Genomic DNA, 24,572 nt, shown 5'->3' with positions numbered 1-24,572 from the left:
TCTGCAGGCCATGTGCCCTACATGTGTGCATACAGGGTGCCTGCCACACAAGGCCATTGCTCTGAGGACAGGGTAGAAATTAGGTTTCCCCTGGCCCCTTTGTTATGCTGCCCTCCCTGCTCTCCAGACAGCCATTCCAAGCAGCTTCTAATGAGGAAGGTGCCCTCTGCAACTTCAAGGAGAAATGAAAAATCAGCTAGGGTAGCTCAACAATAATGCACATCTTCAAATGCCAACAAGAATGCCTCTTGCAGGAAATCTCTGTTCAAACAAACTTCACGACAAAATCTAGATGGTGCATTCTTTATTCATGGTTGGCCTATCTGATTATTCAGTTATTCATGTATCTCATTTTATGAATAATTAATAGTAATTATCTTATTACCTATCAGGCACTGAAAAGACACAGGTCCTCACTTCAAAGGAGGTCTCCTCTGAGTCTCAGGCAGAACACACACTCCTGCTCTCTCCCGAGCTCCCTGCACGGGCTGATTGGCGTTGGCACTCTTCTCTTCCCTCACAGATACAGCCTCAGTCCTTCTCTTCTGCATGCTGAGAAGCCACTACCAATCCTCAGAGCTGCTATGGAAGCTTATTTGCAACTCTGCTCACTTATAATAATTCACATATTCAGTTAGTCAAAAAGTATTTATTGAATGTCTACCATGGGCCAACTCTGTTTTGGATACGTAAGATAGTCCTACATTCTAGGAGGAGGGACGATGGACAAAGTGCCTATGTGCTTATGGGAAAGATGGATAAGTATACAAATAACTGCACATTATTATTTTAGGCTGTGATATAAGTGATGAAGAAAGATAGAGACAGAAACATAAAGAAAGACAAGAACTATTAATTAGAAAGAGCATTCAGAGAAAGCCTGTCTGAGAAAACGACACGGCAGCAGAAACCTACGTGAAATGAAGAAGTAATTCACATACATACCTGAAGAAAGAAACTTCTAGCCAAGGGACCAGCTTGTTCCAAGGGCAGGGAGGGTTTGGAGACTGGAGTGCTGGAGCAGTCAGTGAGGGAAACAATGGGAGGACAACAGGGGGTCCCAAAGAGAGCCAGGGCCAATGGCACAGGGCGCTATAGGCTATGGTAAGTAAGGTCTTTACAGAGCCCTCACCAGTGTAAATGCTGAAAAACAACATGACATCAACAGCATCCTAGCAACATCATCATGGCATCAACCTGCATTTACTCTGTGCCGGATGCTGTTTTCTAAATGACCACACAACACTAGGAGGCAAGTACTGTCATCACCTGAAACTTAACAACCTTGTTGCACAACACAGAGCTAGTAAGTGACAGCATCGGGAGTCAACATAGAAGCCAATGATCTTAACCCGTGTGGTAAAAACAACCCTTAGAAAAGCAATTACAGGCCAGGCACAGTGGCTCATGCCTGTAATTTCAGCATTTTGGGAGGCCAAGTGGGGCAGATCACTTGACGTCAGGAGTTTGAGACCAGGCTGGCCAACATGGTGAAACCTTGTCTCTACTAAAAATACAAAAATTAGCCAGTTAGTAGATGAGCCAGGCTCAGGCCTCTAATACCAGATACTTGGGAGTCTGAGACAGGAGAATTACTTGAACCTGGGAGGCAGAGGTTGCAGTGAGCCAAGATCGCACTACTGCACTCTAGCCTGGGTGACAGAGTGAGACTCCGTCTCAAAAACAAAACAAAACAAAAAAGCAATTACAGCCCGGCCTGGTAAAGAGATAAAAAACATTCACACCTACTCAAAACCTGTAAAACAAGCAATGATCTGTGAGTAGATGGGTGTGGCTTTGTGCAAGACTCCAGCTACTGGGTCACACATGGGTTCCTAAGGTACTGGGGTCAAACCTCTCAGAGGGGAAGATAAGGTGCAGGGAAGGCTGCACCAGATGATGGAAAAGCACCTCCAGGGGCGTCACTGACTGTTAGGCAGAGGAGGCTTGGGGAGAGTTCAGGTGGCATTGTTCCATGCAATACAAGAGTAAAAAAAAAGCACATGTTGTGTAATAAATGATTTTGAATGTAACTAAATTGATAATATAAATGTCATAAGTAGACACCTTGATTATTTTATCTATATCTCTGTAAGTTTCTATATTGAAACTTGAAAATTTCTCTTTGAGAAATAGTAGATGAGTTTGTATTCAGGGTGGCTTACGTTTGGGTACGTGAGATTATATATACTGACTCATAAATGACGGGAAGAAGCGGTCATCAGAGCCAGGGATAGAGGCCTAGCCCTTAGCCTAGAAACACATGCAGGGAGCCCCAGCAATGCTGCAGGAGCTGACTTGGGTGGAAAAACTCAAGCTGCCTTTACTTAGAAGGTTCATCATTTAAACTTGTAGTGCTGCTTAGTCCAATCTACCAAAAAGCCCTACGCCCACATTTCCTAGTATGTCTTATGATTAGGTCTTCATGGTTCTGTCTGTCCATTAGACAGGGCATGAGAGAGAAGCAAGAACCCAGCTTCGAAAAGCCAAGAGGTTCATTCAGAGCCCAACATGATGGCTGTGGAATGAATGAATAGATCAAAACTTTCATTTCAGAAGCATTTAAAATATAGAGCTATGTCCTTATTTTTATATGGGAAACAATAAGCTTTGAGAATTAAAAACATTACAGAAAAGAAAGTCCTCGCCCAACTGCCATATATCTCCCAGACTTCATAGCTAACTATGATCTCATTCTAACTACTACCCTGGTCTTGACCATTGGACTCTAACGTACATGTGGTAATTCCTGTGAAGTGAAACTTTATTTTGGTGAACCAAGCAACAGTCAAGAATGACCTTAATCTCTCATTTCAACTAGGAGGAAAATAACCTTGCAAGATGAGTAAAAGGGAAAGCCGTCATTAAGTCAGGTTAAGAGAGGTGCAGTTCATTCAGAAATCACAGGCCGGTGTCTGAACAGACCCGGGCATCTAGGAGATGTACACTCAAGGTTATATTGTTTAACTGTTAACATTTTTAAATGTGCAGTTTTCTAATTTCTTATAAGGATCCTTTCACAGCCAAAAAAGTACAACCAAAATTAAACAAGTCTGCTGGTAATGACACAGTGATGCTCTGTGCTTCATTTTCAACCCGTATAATTGACTTTGACAGCATAACATGAGCCTAGAGCACTATATTCCATATTGCCTTAGCAGAAAAAAAGGTAAAATTGCATCCAAGTGACAATTAACAATGGATACTTAAAAATTTCAATTTCATATTTTAAACCTGGAAAAATTTCCACACCTTCCCCCAAAATAGTCATCAATTTTTTAAAAAAAATTTATCAGATTTGGATTTGGAGTATAGCATAATGTGAGCTTGTAATTAGAAATCAATGTGGATTCCGGGATCAAGAAATAATAGATGAAAATATTACTGTACCTTTCATAAACATTTTTCAATTTGCTTCATATCTGCTTTCTTAATGAGGTACAATTTTTTAAAAGTACATCAGAATTGAATTTTCTTGGTCAATCATTATAACAGAGCTGTTTTTCAACCAAGTGGCAGGGGCAATCCAGGTGAATTTTGATTCAGCAAAGACAATATTATGCTTAATAAAGTATCACTGCAGAATTTGTCCAACCTCAAACTCTAATCCAAGAAGTAATTGCATATGTCAGTTATCATCAGTAAGAATTGCCTAAATCGGCATTTGCCCAAGTTCCATAAAATGCTGATACTTTGCAATGTTAATAAATGCTCTAGTGGGAAAGAAAAGGGCTCCTTTTGTCAAGTGATTTCGAGAAATTCTGGATTGAAGAGTATCAAACATTTCTTTTGACTGCAGGACTTCTCAGAGCCTTTAACATGTTAACATGCACAGTATTCTTAACCTAAAAGAATGTGTATTATTTTCCAGAGGCATTTGACAAATGAAACCCCTTTTCCTTATAGTATTCCATAGAACCATCACTCTGATAAACATGTTTTGTGAAATGTGAATCTAGATAATATCAACCCTCTTTTAGTCAAATTAGTCTCTATTCTATTTTCCCACAGCTCACTATGACCTGAACAATTAGGAGAAAAATAGCCCCTGCTGACACAGTGGCTTATTAAAACAATAATCTACTTCACAAACAATTACATTTTAAAGCCACATAGTTCCTTCCCTTGAGAAATGTCTGTAAGCCAGGTGGCTCAATTCTGAGAAGTTCCTGCACTGTGTATCTTGTGTCCAGACTGTCAGAGTTCTAATCTATCTTGCACCAAAAAAGTAACAATTGGTGGATGTATTATTATAACTGATTGCTCTAAAGAAAACAAAATGTGTTAGTGCACACTATGAAATTCTCAAAATGGCAGATCCTGCACTCCAGATGGAAAACAGAGAGAGTTCTTAGAGTGACTTACATTTAAAGCCAGGTATTCTATATTACCAGTATGGTGCCAAGAAGACTGACTTTCCTAGATTCCCAACAGGAAGACATCCCTGCTCCTGACTTGCATGTTCTATTTTGGCAGCAGCCTCACTAGTTGGCCCATGAGCCTCCCCCTTGGAAGGTGCTTTTAAATCTCCACATATATGCACCCTTCAATTAGTCCCCAGACCCCAGGATTTCAGAGTTGAAAGGGCCTTACTTCAATACAAGCCTCTCTTTTGTAGATGAGAAAACTGAGGGTTAGAGAAAAAAAAAATCACTTGAGCCTAGACTACAACCCAGATCCCCTCCCTTCCTGCTTGATACGTTCGTCTCTCACCCACTCAGAAGCTCAGGGCCCCACGGATGACCTGAGGTCCAAAAGGCCTTCCAGAAGCTTCTGTTCTAGCTCACAAGAGCCAAGGCTCCACCTGCAGCCACAACTTCATTGTTAAATCTTTCAAATGCTCTTCTGTCTCAGAGCATGCAGCAGCCCAGTAATGCACGTTCTGGTTTACTTTCAGAAGCTACTGCAAATCAAATGCTGGGGGGAGGACATCTTTAGTCAGAAGAAAAGATCTTGAGATATTCAAATGTAAGGAATTTTGTCTTACTTGTTGCTACATCTCAGTAGGTTGCACAGTGCCTAGCACACAAAAAAGTCCTCAAAAAACATCGTTGGGAATGCTTGATGAACTGAAGGCAGAGTCTTACACACATTTAAGAAGCATTTAAGAAATAAAGCTTAATCCCTTTCCATGAAATCCATGCAAAACCCCATTACCCAAGTTTATGCCACCTAGTTTTTCTATGTTTTTGGAGGGGCCTGACCAGCATCTTCACTGTTGATACAGTTACTGTGCCCAATAAAAGGCATGCAAAGAAACAGTTCCACTCAGGAGAAAGAAAGGTGTCCAGTTTATGATTGAGACCTGAGAAACAGCATCGGCTCTTTCTCTTGCTTAACATCACTAAGTCTCAATCTTCTTATCTGTAAGATGGTTTCAAAGATAGTAACATCTTCATTATTTTGTTGGGACAATTAAACAATTCATTGTGTGTACACAGCAACTTGGCCAACTATGATTGCTTTTTTTAATGGCTGCTAATATTAAAAAGAATTATGAAGCTGGGTGGGTAAGACTTGTCTTGGGATCAGTTGTGTGTACCTGCCATGGGTGTCAATGAAGAGGGTGCAACAGACACATCAGGTATTTGCTGTACATGTAGATGCACTGCCCTGATGCCCCTCAGGACCAAGACACTCAGTCTCCAAGTGCCAGGGATGTGCTTTCCCTGAGAGCTGCCTTGTCTAAGATTACACCCTTCTCCTGACATTGCCCACCTCTATTGACTCAATTAGGGTCAAGAGCCCTCCAAATGGCTATCTCAGCTCCAGAGCAACTGATAGGGACTGCTACGGCCTTTGCTGCAACTACATTACAGTTTGACTTTTCCCTGTGCCTAAACCTGCTTCCCTCCCTTTCTGAGAGTACCCTCAATAAACTTCTTGCATGTTCATCTCAGAGTCTCAATTTCCCAGGGAACACAACTGAAGACATTATCCTTGGCCTACTTCATTGTTCAATAAAAAGCAGCTATCATTCTCTTGGTTGAATTTTCTAAAATATCCACACTTGTTTTCCATCACAAGAGACTTCCTGACTCTCTTTATGGGTGACATCCTTTTATGGATGGAGAAAAATGGCAAAGATATAAATAACTTAAACTAATTTTTATTTATTATCTAAAGAGTCCTAAACTCTGTAGTCTGTTCTCACAGTAATTATCTCCACCACTGATTTACTACTTCTTTAGTTACCCTAGTTTTAAAGACATAAGAGAGGCACAGGAAATGATAAAATATCCTGTTATAAAATATACATAAAGCTCAGTTTATTCACAATAACTAACTAATTTTATATAATTTTAGATGCTCAATCTAATAACCAATGTTGAGGGGCACAAGCCTTAAGTATAGGCTTGAAGATTTTAACCATTCAAATCCTACCAAAGGTAGTCATACCTTATGGAACCAGTGGGTTGCACAAATGGCACTGGGCAAGGATGCAGAAGGCCTGGGATCTGGTCTCCCCTCTGCCAATAACTCCCTCTAGGATCTTGGGCAGGTCATTTGCCCTTGCTGGGCCCTACTTCCTTCATCAGCAAAACAAGGAGCTTGTATTAAATGAAGTCTAAGGTTCTTTCTAGTAAGAAAAACTTATGATTGCTCAAACCTTGTAGGGCTTTTTCCAGGCAACATAAATAAGATGTAGAGGGAAAGTGTAATAGCAGAGAAGAAATTAAAAGTGTCATAAATTCAAGTTACCAACTTCCCAAATGTGTATTACAGGACAGACGATTAAGTGAATAGGAACAGATTTAATAGTTGTATTTTCCTTTTGCAAGATATCCATCTAAATCATTGCCTATGTCATTGATTGTCATTTCCTTAATCTGGAGTGTTTGAATATATAGCTTGGCAATGCTTTGGACAAGCCATAAGTCAAAGTTAACATTTTTAGAAGTTAACCATGCCCAGGTCTCTGCCTTGGGCAGCGATGTGCTGAAATACCAGCATCTATCTGAGCTATTGGAAAGAGGTTATTGATGTCAGCGTGTCATGCACTGTGATTTGCAGGTGCCCCCCTGCCTAACCTCTGGTAGCGATAACTCAGGGTAAACCTGAGGTAATTATCCTGGCCAGGGAGAGCTGGTTTAACTAGACTGGCCCTTTTGATGCATGTTGAACATGATTGCACCCTAGGGATTACACAAGTCCTGTGTGTGAGTTATTACATAAATTCTACCTTGGAAAAAGTAAGAAGGTATGCTGTCAAAATTTTTTCCTTCTCCCAGTCCCTTTGCTTTCACTGTATGGGTTCTTCAGTAATGCCTTCAACGTATTTACTTTGAAAATGATACTGCACGTGCTATGGAGTGAAATAGAATAGAAAAAGATATAGATGCTCCCAAACACACACCTCAAAGGTCTCCCTTCCCAGTGGCTTTTGAAGCTTGATTCTGGTTCAGAGTCTTTTGCCTGAGGAAGCATTTTTTTTTTTCAGTGTACGAAAGCTGATGCTTAGCCTAATCTTCACAGGAAGAACTCTCAAGCTTTTGGTACCTCCTTAAGGCTTTATCTTCAATGAGACTCACGACTGCAGACCAGTCACTGAACAATTGTCTGACTCTCAGTTTCCTCATCTATAAAATAAAGATAGATAAACTGGTCCTACCAATCCTCAAGGCCAGAAAAATGATCCAGCATGAAGATCACCCCACGAAAGCATTTTAGAAAGCACACAGGACTCTGGCTTAGATGGGCTGTTGTTTTATTATTGACTAAACGAATCATCAGCAGTGGTTTTTTTTTTTTTTTTTTTTTTATTCTTTAATTTTCAATCTTTTTATTATTATTATTATTATTATTATTATTATTATTATACTTTAGGTTTTATGGTACATGTGCGCAATGTGCAGGTAACTTTTAATGAACATACAAAAATGGGGTCTCCAGTTTATAGTCCAAGCTTCACCTCAAAATAAGCCCATAGATCAGAGTCAGGGGTAAACAGAGGCAAGACAGACTCTACAAACCCAGCCCTCCTCTCTCTCTAGAACTGAGCATAGCATTTCTTTTAGGAAAGGATCCATGTCTGCTTCTAGTTTTCACTGGAGCTCACAAAAGGATGACACTTATTGATTTTCCCTTATTGATTTCTATTTCAGGGACCAAAAGGCACAAAATAGGATAACGTCTAAAAAATAGTGTGAGCTTGCTTAGAAAGCCCCCTCAAAATAAATAAGAGATGACTATACCATTCAAGCAAGATTTCTTTTTCCAAAACCCCCACCCCAAGGTTTGTCATTTCAAACTCTACTCCCATAATAACAATGATTACATTTGAGAAATATGTTGCATTTCATTCAGCAGGATCTTCAGCCTTCGGCAAACAAACATTCACTTTGCCAAGGACTGCTGAAGAGCCACTAATGGAGTGAAACCTGAAAACCCTTTGGAAAAGAATAATGAACCCCACTCTGTCTTCAGGGGGTAATTTAGTAGGTAGATTAGGCAACACTTGATTAAGGGTAAACCTCTCTTTTCCATAGAAATATATTGTGTTTGTACAGAAAGGCTATATGAAGTGGAGGATTAGATCAGAAATCCACAGGAAAAAGCAGAAGACGTTTCTCAGAAGAAATATGCAAGTTACTACACATTTGGAAAACAAGTCATACTTTAGTGGGAGGCAAGAAGAAAAACTCCATACATAACAGTTTTATTTACACGATTGCACTTGGCTTCTTGGAACATTTCTAACAAAGAGTTAGTTCCCAAATACATTGCACAGGATGTCTTGTCGCCCCTGACAGTCTATGAGTTACTATAAAGAGTAATGATTTTAACTCAAGGCTACCTGAAATTGATTGTCAAATAAGATTTTCTGAGACTGCCTACAGGGGCCTGCTATAGCAAAAGTCGTTTTTTTTGGCTCGTGGGGGATTATAGTGTGAAAGGAAAACAAATGTCAAAATAAATCCCCAAGGAAAGAAAGCACTTCTGTGCTGACCATCAGTCCTACTCGTCAACATTCCTTGTCCTCTGTAGACTAACAAATACTTGAGTATTTCTCTTTGTCTGAAACCATGAACAGAGTCTGAAAAAATTAGATGAGGGTCAGTTCACATTTCAACAATGTGATAGGATTTATCCATAACTTAATGGAACTTCCCAATCTCTACCCATCAAGGTAGAAAACTGCAAAACAAATAAACAAAACACTTCACAGCATTAAAAACAAATCATGATGTTAAATTCTAATGAAAATTTAAACAAATGTGGATTCTCTTTTAAACCTGGGTTAGGATGACCTTTCTCATCTTTTCCATATGTTGAAAATGATGGCTGAAATGGAGCCTCCCTAAATCACTCTACACCATGCCTACCAAACAGCCATGGAAAACTAGGAACTAAATAAGCTTATTTTGACAATGATGAATCTCTTAACTCTGCTGGTCAGGTTTCTTCTAATGGCAGTACTTAGGTAAGTGTACTGTAACACATGAACATAGATCACAGTTAAAGTAACAATTTTAAGCTCAGGGAATTGAAAAAGAAATGAATTTAACTTAGTGACTTGGAGAGATGAACATATAGATATGAAGCTTAAAAAATTGCTGCTTAAGATACACACGTCCTTTTGCAAAGAAACAACTTAGCAAACCTTGGGAACTCCATAATGAACTATATGTTTTGCTGAAAGCTATGCATTTTTGAGGTTTACGTTGTTTGTTACACTTCCTCTGTTAGCTGATTCCAACTCTAATTGGAGGAGGAAAGTAAAAGAAGTCCCCTTCGAAAAAAGATATTGGCTGTACAGGGTTGCACAAATTAAAAAATAAAATTGTCTTTCTAGCTTTTTTTTTTAGAATTCTATTAAAAGGACAAGAATAAATGAGAACATTCATTTGCTTTTTAAAATGATCACACTTGGGTTTAACCACGGGCAGAGAAGAAACTTTACGGTTCCCTGGGAACCTATAATTTGGAAACGGAAGCACACAAGAACAGACTTTAGTTTTCAGGCAATAAATTGAAGAGAATTCTGCAGACATATAACAGAAAAGGAGCATAAAACATTGGCTTGTGCATTTTTTAGAAAGTTAGTTTATTAACTCGATAAGCTACACACGGAAAAATGCAGCCAAAATCTACGAGGATATCCACTGGGGTTTCAAATTGGTATATTTACTCAGCGAGAAACAGCTAGAGCTTTAAAAAAAAAAAAAAAAAAAAGGATCCCATTCTGGAAATGACGATTTAGTATGAATCTCCAGAAAGACACCTTGTTGAAAACCTCCATGTGGGCTCTGATGGGACACACAGAAGCCCAAAGCCCCAAGGTCAGACATAAATATCATGCCCAATAATCTGTGTTCTGGGAAAAGCTCTACAGAATTATACAAGAAAATCACGATCTTTCACATCCACCTTTCACACACAATTCAACATTAACTTGAAGAATGTTTTAATTTTCCTCCTTATTGCCCAAAATGTTTTCTTAATGCTTTATTGGGAATTTCCATTTACTGGTGTGTGTTCTATATCTGTATTACTCATCAGTGTAAAATAGTTGCAAAGAATTTGTTGGTTGATACTCCCAATGGTCACTGTCTTCTATGACTAAAAGCTCATTATCAGTCTCTCTGGGAGAAAACTCTAGTAACTGAAGTCCACATATGTCAGGTACTGTGCTAGATTCTTTCATAAACCTTATTTTATTTAACCCACCCAGGGAGGTAAAGATTGTAATCCCCATTTACAGATGAAAAAAGTAAAGGTCAGAGAGATTCTCTGCCATACTCAAGGCCCTAAGCTAATAATAATAAGGGCCAGTATTTGAACACTAGCCAGTTCAGCTCCATGGTTCTGCATCCTTCCCTTCCTGTTCTCCTTGTCAATGCTCCAAAAAAATGATTTGAGAAGCTAAATCAAGAACATTCTCTATTCCTGTAGATTATGGGTGATTTCCTCTGAGAAACAATAATTCAAGGTATCTTCAAACAAAACTGGGACTCAGGACAAATACTAAACTGCCACCTCTTTCCAGTGAGTCAAGTTCGGCTAACTAGGGTGTATTCTTAGTCACTTTATTTACACTATGTAGACCCACTGGGATCAGAGTGCCAGGCCATGCAGCAGAGGCCACAAGCCAATGGGCAACTCATGTGCACATGTGCTTCACAGGATCCCAGAGTGTTTAAAATTCAACTAACTTTCTAAAATCTACAGATTTCACATACAAATTCCCATTTTATGGACTGTCTTGGATAATCGGAGGTCCCACCACCCTAGGCTCACCTTTACAGCAGTGTTCAACCAGAGCTTAGTGGCCACTACTCCCTTAGATGAGTAAGGGTTCTTGAGTTCCCTATAGGTCCCCACCACCCTCAATTATATCCACACACTAAGGCCACCCACAGCTGAAATTTTTCATTATGCATATGCTATTTTTCTTATAATAGAGAAATGTTTCTCCAGGGTTTGTCTCTTTTGATAGACTGAATGATTGGCCTCAATTCTTCACCTCTCCTCATATCTACTCCCGTGCATTTTTGTCTTTGTGAGTCGAGTGTACTTTTCCAATCTGTGACTTGGCCATGTGCTTTGCTTTGGGCCAATGCAAAGGGTGAAAATCACAATATCAGTTCAAGAGTAGGCCTTATGAGGCCTAGTATGTTTTTGCTCATTCTCTTGTGCCTCAGCAACTGTCATTAGTTTTCCCTGGGTTGCTGACACCTGGCCTCAGAATGAACACATGTAACAGAGCTGCCCCAGACACCACCACAGATATGCAGTGAGTAGAAGTGCCCAGCCAAACCCACCCTAGAGCAGCTGGGCCAGTTAGTCAACCTGCAAATCTGTAAGAATAAACTATTGGTACTATAAAGCCACTGGGTTTTTGGGTGATTTGTTGCACAGCACAGCATTATTATGGCAATTGCTAACTGACACATCTCTACCAAAAATAAACAATAAAAAACAGGCAGAAAGAACCAGACATCATTATTTTTCCTACACACAAGCCTGTTTCTTATGTTAAAAGCCTAGACCCTGAAGGCATTTGAGTTTGCAATTTCTGTCAGAAAACTATAAACTTATGAAATAAAGAAGACTGGATTTGTAAAATGTTTCGTACTGTGCTATATATTCAGGTTTGACTGAGGTGACGCAGGTTTTGTCTATTGCCTTTTGTGTTCTGGTTTGAACAATAAAAAGCACAGTCACTCTATCTTTATTCAACTTTGTTTCCGACTTTCATACCAACTAGTTGAATTTCTAGGTGCTCTTCTTTGAAGCCTGATCCACTAGCTATTATTGTTGTAGGCAATACTCTACATTATATTTTTCTGGATATAATACCTGTTGGGTTGGTTGAAATCATGAAGCCAGTGTATCCAATTGTTACCAAATGCTTGTGTAGAATAAATTAAAATTAACAAGTGCCAATGCCACAACCACCAACCAGCCAAGCTAAATCCCGGTTGACTGACACTTAAAGGCTTAACAGGCTAACTTGTAAACAGGAAATGCTCAAAACAATAGCAATATTAAAAAAGGCAAGTGCCTCCAGAAAGTTTTGGCAGTAATTACTATATCTGAGCACATCTGCTTAACAATCCAGGAAAAGTGGGAGGTTTACTCTCTATTAACCTTAACCAGAGACATTTTCATCAAAATTAATCGTGATTACTTTTTAGTGCATTTCAAATGCTATCCTTTATTTGGGGTGGTCAGGAATGCAACTAAGCAATTCCAGACCATGCTATCTTTTATGAATAGGCTATGAGGTAGTTATCAAGGCCCCTTATGAAAATATTGCTATACAAAAGTTCATGGGCCAAAACAAGACATTACTTTCCATAACTATATGTGTCCTTAGAAAAGAAGAAATTATTATATATAGAAAAGACAAAAACTTTGATGCTCATTGTATATCAGATTAGAACTGTAGAAATACCTCTGCATAGAGTAAACAAATCGTTTTTAATGTTTCATTCACCTTTTCCTTGTTATTATAACAACCATTAGTCATAAATGCTTATTTTTGGTATAGTCTGTACCAAGTACAATTCTAAATTATGTATATGCCTTGACTCTTTAACTCTCACAACTACTCTGGAGCAGATGCAATTATTATTCTTGTTTTACAGAATAATACACCATAGCAAGGTGAGCCCTAGGGTCAGGTCCTCTTTAAAGTTCTGGGCCCACCTGGACAGGTGCAGTGGTTCACACCTGTAATCCCAGCACTTTGGGAGGCCGAGGTGGGCGGATCATGAGGTCAGGAGATGGAGACCATCCTGGCTAACATGGTGAAACCCCGTCTCTACTAAAAATACAAAAAAAATTAGCCGGGCATGGTGGCGGGTGCCTGTAGTCCCAGCTACTTGGGAGGCTGAGGCACAAGAATGGTGTGAACCCGGGAGGTGGAGCTTGCAGTGACCCAAGATTGCGCCACTGCTTTCCAGTCTGGGTGACAGAGGGAGACTCCATCCCAAAAAAAAAAAAAAAAAAAAAGTTTTGGGCCCACCTACTATTGTCTCACTATTCAGTGAACACTCCAAATCAAGCATCATCAATGTAAAGGGCCTTCAGTGACACCAGAAGGCATGTCTAGGACACAGAGAAAGGAAAAAAAAAATACCTAATATTGACTAACTAGTCCCCATGTGCCATGCTCTATGCAAGGTATTTCCTTGTATTTCCTATGCTAGAATAATTATTGATTTCTCTTTTGGCCAATTAAAAAGATGAACTATGAGTACATATTGAAATTATCTAACTTCTCCTATCTCCAAGGAGGAAACCTAATATATAACTGGAGAAAGACACTAATTAATAACCAAAATTTAACATGAACTCCGGCCAACTTGAACTGCTCTGTTTAAAGGCACACTGGAATAAATAAACTTCAAAGCAAATGCCGTTTTAGCTTGAATGTTTTATTGAGTACATGGGGAGCACTCCTTGGCCAAAAATAAGGGTGGTTAATGAGGAAAAATTGGTGTTTCCAGTGAGTTGGTTTGTTTCTAAGATAGGGCTGTCCATTGAAAGATAACTATATTCACAGAGAAGACAGAATAATGATCTGTGTCTGAGCCTCACAGTCTTGAACAAAACAAAACTGGTTTTGTAAACTGTCTGGGATCAGCTGAACGTATCCTCACCCAAATACCTTCTGTGATAATACACACACATTTGCCTTCTTCTATTCCCAAAACAATTAAATATAAATTGAAAAGGAAGACATTTCTATGTTTTAAGTTTCTTGCCAACTATATAAATGCAGCCCTTACCTTTTAAGGTGAGGTACAGGAACCAAAAGACTCTGCCTTGTATTTCTAGGTTCTACCGTAATTGGCTTTTCATGGCCACCATTCTGAAAATGATGACCCTCCCTGGGAAAGACCTACTGGGTTCCTTGTTAGTGCTAGACCCAGGGCAAAGGCAAAGTCCACCATTTCTGTGCATATTTTCCGGCACCAATGGTGACATTTCTGAGAGAGTCCATCTCTAGTTATTTAGGGATTAAGAAGAGAAGCCTGTGCTTACCTGCAAATGCTGTGAGTTGTCAGACATGCTATCTTCTCGCCTGCGCACTTCTTCTAGTAACTGAGCATTTTTCTTCTTTTCCAACTGTTGATTGTGCTTGAGGTTGGCCACCTTCTTATTCTGATCTTTCATATGCCTGAGAAAAGTCAGCACAGCTTGGTCAAATTCTACCACTGGAAGATCATATGTTATCACAAATAGACTCAGGAAGTACTAAGCATAGGCTATCTGGATAAGGGCTCGGGAAAAAGATGATACTTCTGAATAATCCATTCATTCAACTACAAATATGTATTGAGCATCCACTTAATACGAGGTCCCAGGACGGCACTGGGGCTGCAGTGGCAAATGGGACAGGTATAATCTTCACCCTCTTGGAGCTTAGAGGCCAGTGGGCAAGATGGACAAGTACCAAGGAAACACAACTTAGGTTTCTTAACGTTGAAGGAAACAAATAGCATGCTGTGAGAGACAGTGATTTGCATGTGTGGACAGGTGGTGGAGTGGAAGGAGATGACTTTAGATGCTGTGGCCAGGGAAAGCCTCCCTAGCAAAGTGAGACTGTGGGTGAGACTAGAAGGAGCTAACCAAGAGAAACACCAGTGGCATAGCTCCCAAGTAGAGAGAACAATGCGTGTAATTTCCAAGACAGGAAAGAAGAAACTGGAAGGCTGCAGTGAGGCTAATCCAGGGAAAGGTGGATGTGGGTGGGAGGTGGGACTGCACAGGTAGGCAGGGCCCAGGCTCATAGGGCCTCTGGTCCATGATATGGCATTTATTTTCTTCTAATTGGTTGCTGTTCTAATTATTATTATTACTCTTTTGGATCATGTTCTTATTCTGGGATCATAATCCATTACTTTGATTTTAAAATAACAATTACGAGGCTCCAATCAAATACATTGTCATCACTTAGCTCAAACACAATAACAGTTTGGCTAATCATAATGTTAAATAAAGCTCTGGGGCTTGGAGTAAAAGTTCTTAATGAATCTACAGGATGTCAAAGTGCAAAATCATAAAGTGATCAAGTGAGTAAAAGACTAAGGACAAAGAATGGGTTCAAGAAAACAACAATGGGAATTATAAGCTTAATGTGTACTATTGCACCAGCAGCGTTTAGCAAAACATTCCACAGATTTAGGCAACCATGTCCACAGCAGCTCTCATAAATCTAATCCAACACATGAGGAGGTAGGAGGGCAGTACAGAGGGCTCGGGAGCATTGACACAAGAGGAGGGACGAGCAGCAGAATCATTTGGGGTCCTTTTGGATCCCTTTCCCCCATACCACAGCATTGCCAGGTCAACCACTGTTACTGAGCCCTGACTCAGTAAAAAACATACAGAGAATCACTGCTCTTTTGAAAATGTAAACAAGATGAGAACTAGATGATAAACAGCAAATGTGAAATTGAAACAATTAAAATCAAATGAAAACTGCTCTCCACAAGAAACTCTTATTTCTAGTCCTCATAAATTATGTACCCCACTACTCTCTCCCATTCCAAGCAAATGAAGCACAAGAGCATTGTTTACTTAGTAGAATAATATTATCTAGCACTAACAGTGTACTCCCTGCTGATAAAAATAGTCTGAGGGTGCAGTGGCTCATGCCTGTAGTCCCAGCTACTCGGAAGTCTGAGGCAGGAGGATCGCTTGAGCCCAGGAGTTAGAGTCCAGCCTGTGCAACATAGCGAGGCCCTATCTCTAAAACACACACACACACACACACACACACTATATATATATATATATATTCTGAACTTATATATTCTGAACACTTTGGCTTCTTATGAATATTTACACTAACTGAGCCATGATTTAAATATTATTGGTAGCACTTATTAAGGGGACATAAAGTATGATAGAATAACCATCTCCTTAGTATTTGAGTTGCATTAATTTTTGTCCAATATTTCTCCATTTTTACCTGATACAGCAACATACACACATGAAGCCACCAAGTCAAACTTGCATGCTAATCCACTTTGAGGAAATTATCTTTTGGTTAGTATAAAGATGTTAAGAATGACCTCTTGCTTTCTAATTGAATGAGGACACAGTATTTCCAAAGCCCATGCTAACCTAAGGCAGGCACATTTTCCAGTTCCTTAGGAAATAAGGCCAGAGCTCAGTAACAGGATGTTATGGAGAGGTCAGGATGATTAGTGTGATTATTTAATTAGAGGGTACTTTTAAAAAGAAATAATCTTATTACTTTAGAATACAGTGTTAAATAGAACCAACTGCTAAAAGTCCCCCTGCCCCAAGTATGGGTGACAAATACAGATTATTATTACAAACATCATTTGCACATGAAAGAGCTCCCACAAAGTTCTTGGAGCAGTCTGAGCACAGCGACCTTACTTTCAGGGATACTGCAATGTTTTTTCAATCCCAGAGAAAAAAGCAAATTCTAAACCCACGTGTCCCTTAAAGCTTTCCTGAATTAAGAAACAGTGGCAGCCGGGCACAGTGGCTCATACCTGTAATCCCAGCACTTTGGGAGGCCGAGGTGGGCAGATCATGAGGTCGGGAGATCGAGACCATCCTGGCTAACACAGTGAAACCCCATCTCTACTAAAAATACAAACAAACAAACAAACAAATAGCCAGGCATGGTGGCAGGCACCTGTATTCCCAGGTACTCAGGAGGCTGAGGCAGGAGAATGGCGTGAACCCGGGAGGCAGAGGCTGCAGTGAGCTGAGATCACACCACTGCACTCCAGCCTGGGTGACAGAGTGAAACTCCATTTCAAAATAAATAAATAAATAAATAAATAAATAAAAAGAATAAGTGGCTGAGAAAAATGGGGCACTCTAGTTTTGACATTATGATGGAGGCCTATCTCCAGCCATTCCTTCAAACACTCCCTTATTTAAGACACCACTGACTGAAAATGGAAAGTTGGGTTTTGAATGGCACTGCTTAGGATTTGGGCCAATTAGAGAGATGCAGAGCAAGGTGGATGAGAATGATCATCTTGTCTTTGTTCATGAAACTGTCAATAGCTACATATAGTGTCCACACTCTCCTGAAGTAGTTCCACAGTTTTCACAGATATTTCTAGCAGTCGAAGCCTTTCTTTTACTTAGTGCTTACTTGAAAGTCAAAAGGGAAAAGAAGGATTTCTCTGGCACAGGTGGGAAAGAAGCAAGAAGTGGGGTGGAACAGGTGAGCAGAGCCTCACTACCAGACAACCCCTCTCTCAAGTGTTTCTCAGGGAAGCCCTAAGGCTTCACATGTTAAAACACATGTTAAAATGGCAATTTATAAGGGAGACAGGCAGAGGAGTCAAGAAATTTAAAAATACTAGATCTCTTAGAGAAGAGAAAATGCCCTCACAGATGCTCAGTGAAAAAATGACCACAGTGATTTTTGCTAATAACAACTTCAGCATTTCTAAGAATAAAATCTATAAGTGACCTATTAGTCTCCACATCTTCCCCTACCTGCAGAAGTACACCTACACTGAATGAATCAAAGTGCTAAATTCAGTACAGCTTTCAAATGTCTCCACAATCTAGAAGGTAAGGCCCCTGGTTGTGGAGACTGCAATGCCTTCTTACTATCCTGCCCCAGAAGCAAGTATCACTCTTTGCCAAACCCCCAACCACTTGGCAAGGCTCTGCCAGAGACTGACTTGCTCCATTATTTAAAAAAAAAAAAAAAAAAAAGAAGGTTTCTTTGGGGTGAATTTTTTCTCCAGAAAAAAAAAACAGCATTACGAATATATGCAAAATGCAAATCTTAAAAAGATAAAAACAATTATGGTAAAAGAAGTATTTGGAAAATATAGTGGTAAGGTTAGTTTTCAATGTTTAATTTAAATTTACCAGTTTCATAAATCAAGGTATGTCATTATTCAAAATTCAGTTGCCATCAAGGAATTTGCATTAAATTAAAAATTTCCAACAGGTTCAAGGTCAACAATGACTACCATTTTAAGAAAGCATGTCAGAGAGAACAGAATCCTGCCATTTTTACTAGAACCATCTGTCAAATTCTAAGAATAAAGTGTTCTCTAACTTGCTGGTGAGAACCTGTCAGACTCTGAGACCTCTAGAATTACACAGCTAGGAGTGCAGGACAGGAGATGCATATGTTTGTCCAAGGGCATGTGCATATTTGCAAAACAAGGACAAAATCAAAACTTCTTTTAAAATCTCAATAGAAACAAAACGATGCCACTTTTTTACCCATCTGCTTTCAAAAACTTTTAAAGATTGGTAATATTCATTGTTGGAAAGAATGCAGGAATCTAGCTCTCTCACATTGGTCAGGAGGAGTATAATTCACAAAAGTATTTTTGGAAATCAATTTGGCAATTTCCACCAAAGCACGCCTTCCTTTTGCCCAAGTAAACCCTTCTTCTAGGAAAACAGCCTACAAAAGTACTTGCACATGTGTATATATATATATAAAATATTATATATATACTAACATTCCCATTACAACTGTAAAAGTAAAAATTTGAAAATTGCCTAATCATCCATCAGAAGGAAACTGAAGAAATTAAGTATATTCATAATATAAAATCAGGCTCGCTGAAAAGATTAAGGCAAAATGAAGTATGGACATGGAAAAGCCTTCAGGATATATTGTTACTCAAAAAAGCAGGGAGCAGAAATATAAATAATACATATAGTCTGATCTTATTTATGTTAAAATAGGAATGCCTATTTGGATGTATGTAGACAGACATGCATATAAATGGAAACTCCTGGAAACTCCACACCAGTCTATAAAAACAGTGGTCATGACTGAAGAAGGGAATAGGTTTGGGAGGAAATGGGACCTTCAATTTATACTGTATGGGGGTGTGTTTGTGTGTGTGTGTGTGTGTAAGTGGGGTATAAATACATCCACGAAGATGCACAAATATTAAGTGTACAAGTCAAAGGTTTTTGACCAATCAAAATATAGAGCATTGCCATCACCCTGCCTCATGGCCCTTCCCTCTTCCCAGAAGTGATCACTATTCTAATCTTTATTTATATGGATTTCTTTTGTTTGCTCTTGAACTTTATATACATGGAATCGTATGGTACATAACCTTTTATATCTGTCATCTTTTGCTTAGCATAAAGGTTTGAGATTTATTATTCATAATGTTGTTTGTATTATATATTTCATTGCTTATTGCTGAGTACTATTCCATTATATGAATACACTGTAATTTGATTAGCTATTTCCTTGTTAATGGATATTTGGGCTGTTTCATTTTCTTTTACTGTTAAGAATAAAGTTGCAATGAACATTCTTATACCAGTCTTTTTGTGGATATATGCATTCATTTCTCTTGGACAAATAAGTAGATGCATGTTTAACTGCAAGTGTAAAATGCTGCAATCCCATGAAAGACTATTTCTCAGCCATATGAATCTTCTAGGGACAGCAGTGGCTAAACCTTGGAAGCAGACTGCCTGGGCTCCCATCAGAAGTCTGCCATTTCTAGCCGTGTGGCCGTGGGCAAGCTTCTTAACCTTTGTGTCTCAGCTTCCTCACATATACAATGAAAACAATAACTGTATCTAACTCATAGGGTGATTGTGAGGGCTTGATTAGTTAGTACTGGTAAAATGTTTAGAACAGACCGCAGCATGTTCACTCTTTCACTCTTGGCTTACAGTAAGAAGAATGTAATCATGTCTTGTGCAATATTGTGCACACGTATTTAGTGTCCTGTTACCCATTTCAGAAGTATTCCAAATACCTCAAACAATGGACTTTGGAATGCATTATTGAATGCTTTATGTCACACATTTAGCTCCCACTTGCACTCTCCTTAATAATGAGATGAGTTACATTCCTAGCAGGTTATCCTAATGGAAGCATTGCAGGAAGCTCATGACAGCCATAGGTAAGTAAGCTGGGATCCTGAAATGACTGCTCAAGTAGATGGGCCACACACACAGGATGGAAGCTGACAATGTACATTGCATGCAGAATTTCCAATAATAGAAGCTTTAACTTGTAACCACTGAGATAATTCCATTTTTTTTTTGAAGCTTGTAAATACCATTCAGTACTCCAGCAAGCTATAAATTTTAGGAAGCTTTCATAAATATTCTAAGGATTTTTTTTATAGCAAGCATAAATGTGCTAAATGTCGTGAGCATGATATTCTTTCCAGGAAGAGAAAGGATCTGGCCTGCTGTGGCAACTTGAACCTAACTCTCCTCCCAGCAAAGAGCCAGAAGCCAGAGCAAGGTCTGAAGACTTAGCTCCAGGATAAGCCAGATCTCGTGGACTTTTGCACCTTGTGGCAGCCTCTCAAGAACAGCCCAGCTGTTTGGCTACTAGTTTTGATCATGGTCAACTGCATAAGTCCTTGTCAAAGCCATGCAGCAGGATGCCCAAGCCCACATCCCCACATTTTCCATCTTGGCTTCCTTCCTTGCTTTATTCTTCCTCCTCTCCCTACCGATGGTCCTTGCTCCCCTGAGGTGAGTACCATCACACATTGTGTCTTCCACCTCCTCTGTGGTGCTTGGGGCTACAGAAGGGCCCAGAGACAAAGCCACCCTCGGTTAAATCTCACAACGCCAACATACTTAAAAAAGACATCATTTGTCATTTACCAGGCCAGCAGGACACACCAAGAACCTGATAACATAGCATAAGATAGTTAAAAGAAAGGTGTCAAACGGAGTGTCCAGATTTGAAAACTTGAGAAGTAGAACATCCTGGAGGGAAAGACAATTTTAGCCTCCACCTTGTAGCATCAGGCCCCACTAGCAAAACCCTCCTTCAGGAAGATGTTCCTATTCTTTGCTCAGCCTGATAAAATGGTTGAATCATATGTGACCAAGGGGGCCAAGAGGCAGTGCAGTAAGATGCCCAAGATCAAGGACTTTGTTGCCAGGTCAGCTGCATTCTTATTGCAGCAGCATCCCTTACCAAGTCTGTAACCCTGGTCAAGTTATCTCATTAGGGGATGGGGACATTAAATGATTTAATGAACCTAAGGCTCTTAAAATAGCTCCTGGCACACAGTGAGTGCTTTATAAATAACATTGTCACAGGATCCTTAGGGTGTTGCTCCACCAGCTGGAAACCTCTGTGGCTGGCTGCACCCCTGCTTGGGTTTTGCTTGAGCCCACAAGCAAAGTGGGTTTGTTCAACTCACTTGACCCAGCAGGCTGTGCTCGGCTCACACTACTGCCTCAGATGCCATGCCTGCCAAGGGCAAGCCAGGCATGGAGTGATGAGGGGTGTGTGAGCAAGCATGGGGTCTGACTACTACGCACAGCCAGGTGTGCCAGCTGCGGTGGGGGGGCAGCTCCAGGCGCCTGCTCCATGTGAGGCTGCAGCTGGACCAGGTGTACCACAAGCGACATCCACTGTGGGCACCAGGAAACGCGGTGATACCTGGAAGCTTGGAGACACCAGGTACCGCAGAGCCTCAGAGAGGGTGTCACAGCCCTGGCTCCAGGAGACCCTAGGTCTGGGCTTCCCAAAGAGCTGCAGCTCTTCTCTCCTCACCACCCACTATATGGTGAGTTGGGGGTGTGTTTCAGTCCTATTTCTGTAACAGCTAATTCTGTTCCACCATTCAGTGGGTCTTAAGTTCTTGTCCCACTTCCAGGAAGAATGAAGTACATGGACAACTGGAGGGTAAGCAAGGTGGAGAGGAGCTTCACTGAGTGACAGAACAGCTCTCAGGAGACCTGAAATGGGTAGCTCCTTTCTGCAGGCAGCTCATCCTGATGAGTGTTCAGCTCTCAGCAGAGGGGAAACTCGTGGTGGGTAGCTCCTATCCACAGACAGGTTGTCCTGAAGAGTCGAGGAGACCTGAAGCAGGTAGCTCCTTCCCACAGCTGATAGTCCCAACATCTGTGTGAGTCTGCATGAGTCCAGGGTTTTTATGGGCTCAGAAGGGAGAAAGTGCATGCTGCTTGTTCCATGGGCGGCCATGGGCAGGCCCAGAAAAGACATCATAAGTTCTCATTCTGGGCTTCAGACTCTACCCAGAACAGGCAGCCCAGCCCCCAGGCTTCAGTCTGTCCCTGGCTTGAAGGTGGGGCTTCACTAGGAATCTGTCCCTTTCTGCCCAGAAACCTGTCTACCTCCCGCTGCCATCAACATGCCATCCACAGTGCCCAGGATATTCATGTAGAGGGGTGCCTGCAGGCCCGTGCCAAGCCGTCCTCAGCACCCCTGGCCTCCCACCTGTGCTCATTGGCACCCAAAGTTCAGAGGGGGCAGAGGTAACAGGAAGCTGGAGTGTCAGTGCTGCCCTGAGCATGCGCACACCTGGCCAGGCTGCAGCAGCGCCCAGGCTTGGCCACAACTTTGCTCCACACAGGAGCAGGCACCAGGAGTGGGAAGAGGACAGGGAGCAGGAACAGGCACTTCTGAGCCCGTGGGCACTGGGGGCTTCCCGGCCCCTGAGAGCGCAGGGATGCATGGGTCCAGAGCCACAGCTGGGAAGCTGCAGCTGTGCCCAGGAGCGTGGAGCTTCTGCTCTGCCAACTCAGTAGGGGGCAAGGCTCCGGCCTGTTCTTGGATCCCGCTGGACCCACAGAGCATGCAACCCCAGCCGTGCCTCCCCACTGCAGCCAGTATCTTTGCAGCAGCCACTCCAGACAGTCCACTGCAGCCATCAAGAGCCTGATCCCCCTGCCCCAACCCTCTTCTAGAGCACTTATCTACTCCCCCACTACACTCACCATTGACTTTCCCACCCAAGCCAAGAAAACCTTGGGAGCAATCTTAGCAGGTGACACAGCAGAAGGTCACAATTAGCAAAAGAAGGGTTTATTTTCCTTGTAGATATTTCACTCTGGCGGAGGTTCTGAAGGGCTGATTCCTTCTAACATTCTCCCGTATTCTGATCCTGAAACCTCCCCCAAATATGGATGTAACACCACCTCAAATGTAAACAGAACCCAGTGCCTGAAAGCCAATGCTAAGAAATGATAGAGCCTATTCAGGAAGACCCCAGGGATAGAGAGCAGAGAGATCCTGGGTGACTGCAGATGCCCTCCTACCCCTCCTGATGGACTTCGTAGGACTGGCATAAGCCCATAGGAAACTCCAAGGGAAAAGGCAAGCCAACTTTCTCATCCTCCTCAGAACTCAATGTTGAACCCACAGGCATCTAATAATAAGATGCTCTTCCCTGCGAGCAGACCACACACAGATGTCAGGGCCACATGATTAACTAACGAGCCTGGCTCTGATTTACTATTTACCAAACAAATCTCTTATCACTTGGCCTCCTATCTAGGTCTGGTGAGCCAGAGAGCACAGGGTGATCACGTAGGTCTGAGAATAGTGGCCCTGGGATGGTTATTTTTCACATTGTTAAGCATTAAATATGTTGTCACAGTACATCCTTCTCACTGTAGACTGGACTATATGCTCCGGATTCCTGGTCCACATGGTCAAAGCTGGTGGCAGATGCACTTCCAGGAGGGTTCAAAGCAGGGTTCCTCTGCCATCTGTGCCCGCATGAAAATATTCCCTGCTTCAGTATGTTGTGGCTCCACATATCCACCTGGTGCCTCAAAGCCCTGCCCAGAGCCAATAGCACAGGAGTGCTAACAGGGAAACTTTGCCCCTGCTTCCATGAGAGCTGAAGCCACCATCACATTTTGCCTGGACCACAGATCTCTTCTCTCCTCCCTGGTCTGCCTGCTTCCACTCTTGCTTCTCTTTTCATCCATTCTCCATCCAACAGCAAGATTGGGTGTTTCGAAGTAAGTCAGATCATGCACTTGTTGGCATACAATCTTCCAACGGCTTCCCTTTCACAAAGAATAAAACTGCACACCAGTGAACTTTGCTGGCCAGTCTCATCCCCCACCATTCTCACCGTTAGCCCCAGAATCAGGAATTTAGTCTCCTTTCAGTTGCAATAACACAGCAGCTCCTTCCCACTGGAAGGTATAGGCACAGGCTATTTTCCCTGTCTGGGATTCCTCTCCACAGCCACCACTCCTTCCACAGCTGACTTTTACCCTTTAAGTCTCAGTTGAAGTAATGCCTCCTCAGAAGGCCCTTTTCTGGGCATTATATGCAAGGGTGCCCCTCCTATCACTGAGAATCTCTGACAGCACCCCAT

General features: G+C 41.3%; 1 protein-coding gene across 18 annotated transcripts in view; it reads right to left on the bottom strand.

Moving 5' to 3' along the window:
• The window catches only part of ERC2 (ELKS/RAB6-interacting/CAST family member 2), a 969,867-nt gene that overhangs the window by 432,024 nt on the left and 513,271 nt on the right, over nt 1–24,572 (bottom strand). For all 18 annotated transcript variants that reach the window (XR_008523745.2, XR_008523744.2, XM_054552033.2 and 15 more), the window contains one exon: nt 14,497–14,632. Coding sequence is in view for 16 of the 18 variants with exons in the window: in XM_054552033.2 (XP_054408008.1) it covers nt 14,497–14,632 (136 nt within the window). In the remaining 2 variants the exon portion in view is untranslated. The remainder of the gene's footprint in view (nt 1–14,496; nt 14,633–24,572) is intronic.

Source organism: Pongo abelii, chromosome 2, assembly GCF_028885655.2.
Source record: "Pongo abelii isolate AG06213 chromosome 2, NHGRI_mPonAbe1-v2.0_pri, whole genome shotgun sequence".
NCBI classification, from domain to species: Eukaryota; Metazoa; Chordata; class Mammalia; order Primates; family Hominidae; genus Pongo; species Pongo abelii.
The sequence above is the reverse complement of the archived record's forward strand: the minus strand, read 5'-3'. Positions and strand labels throughout refer to the sequence as shown.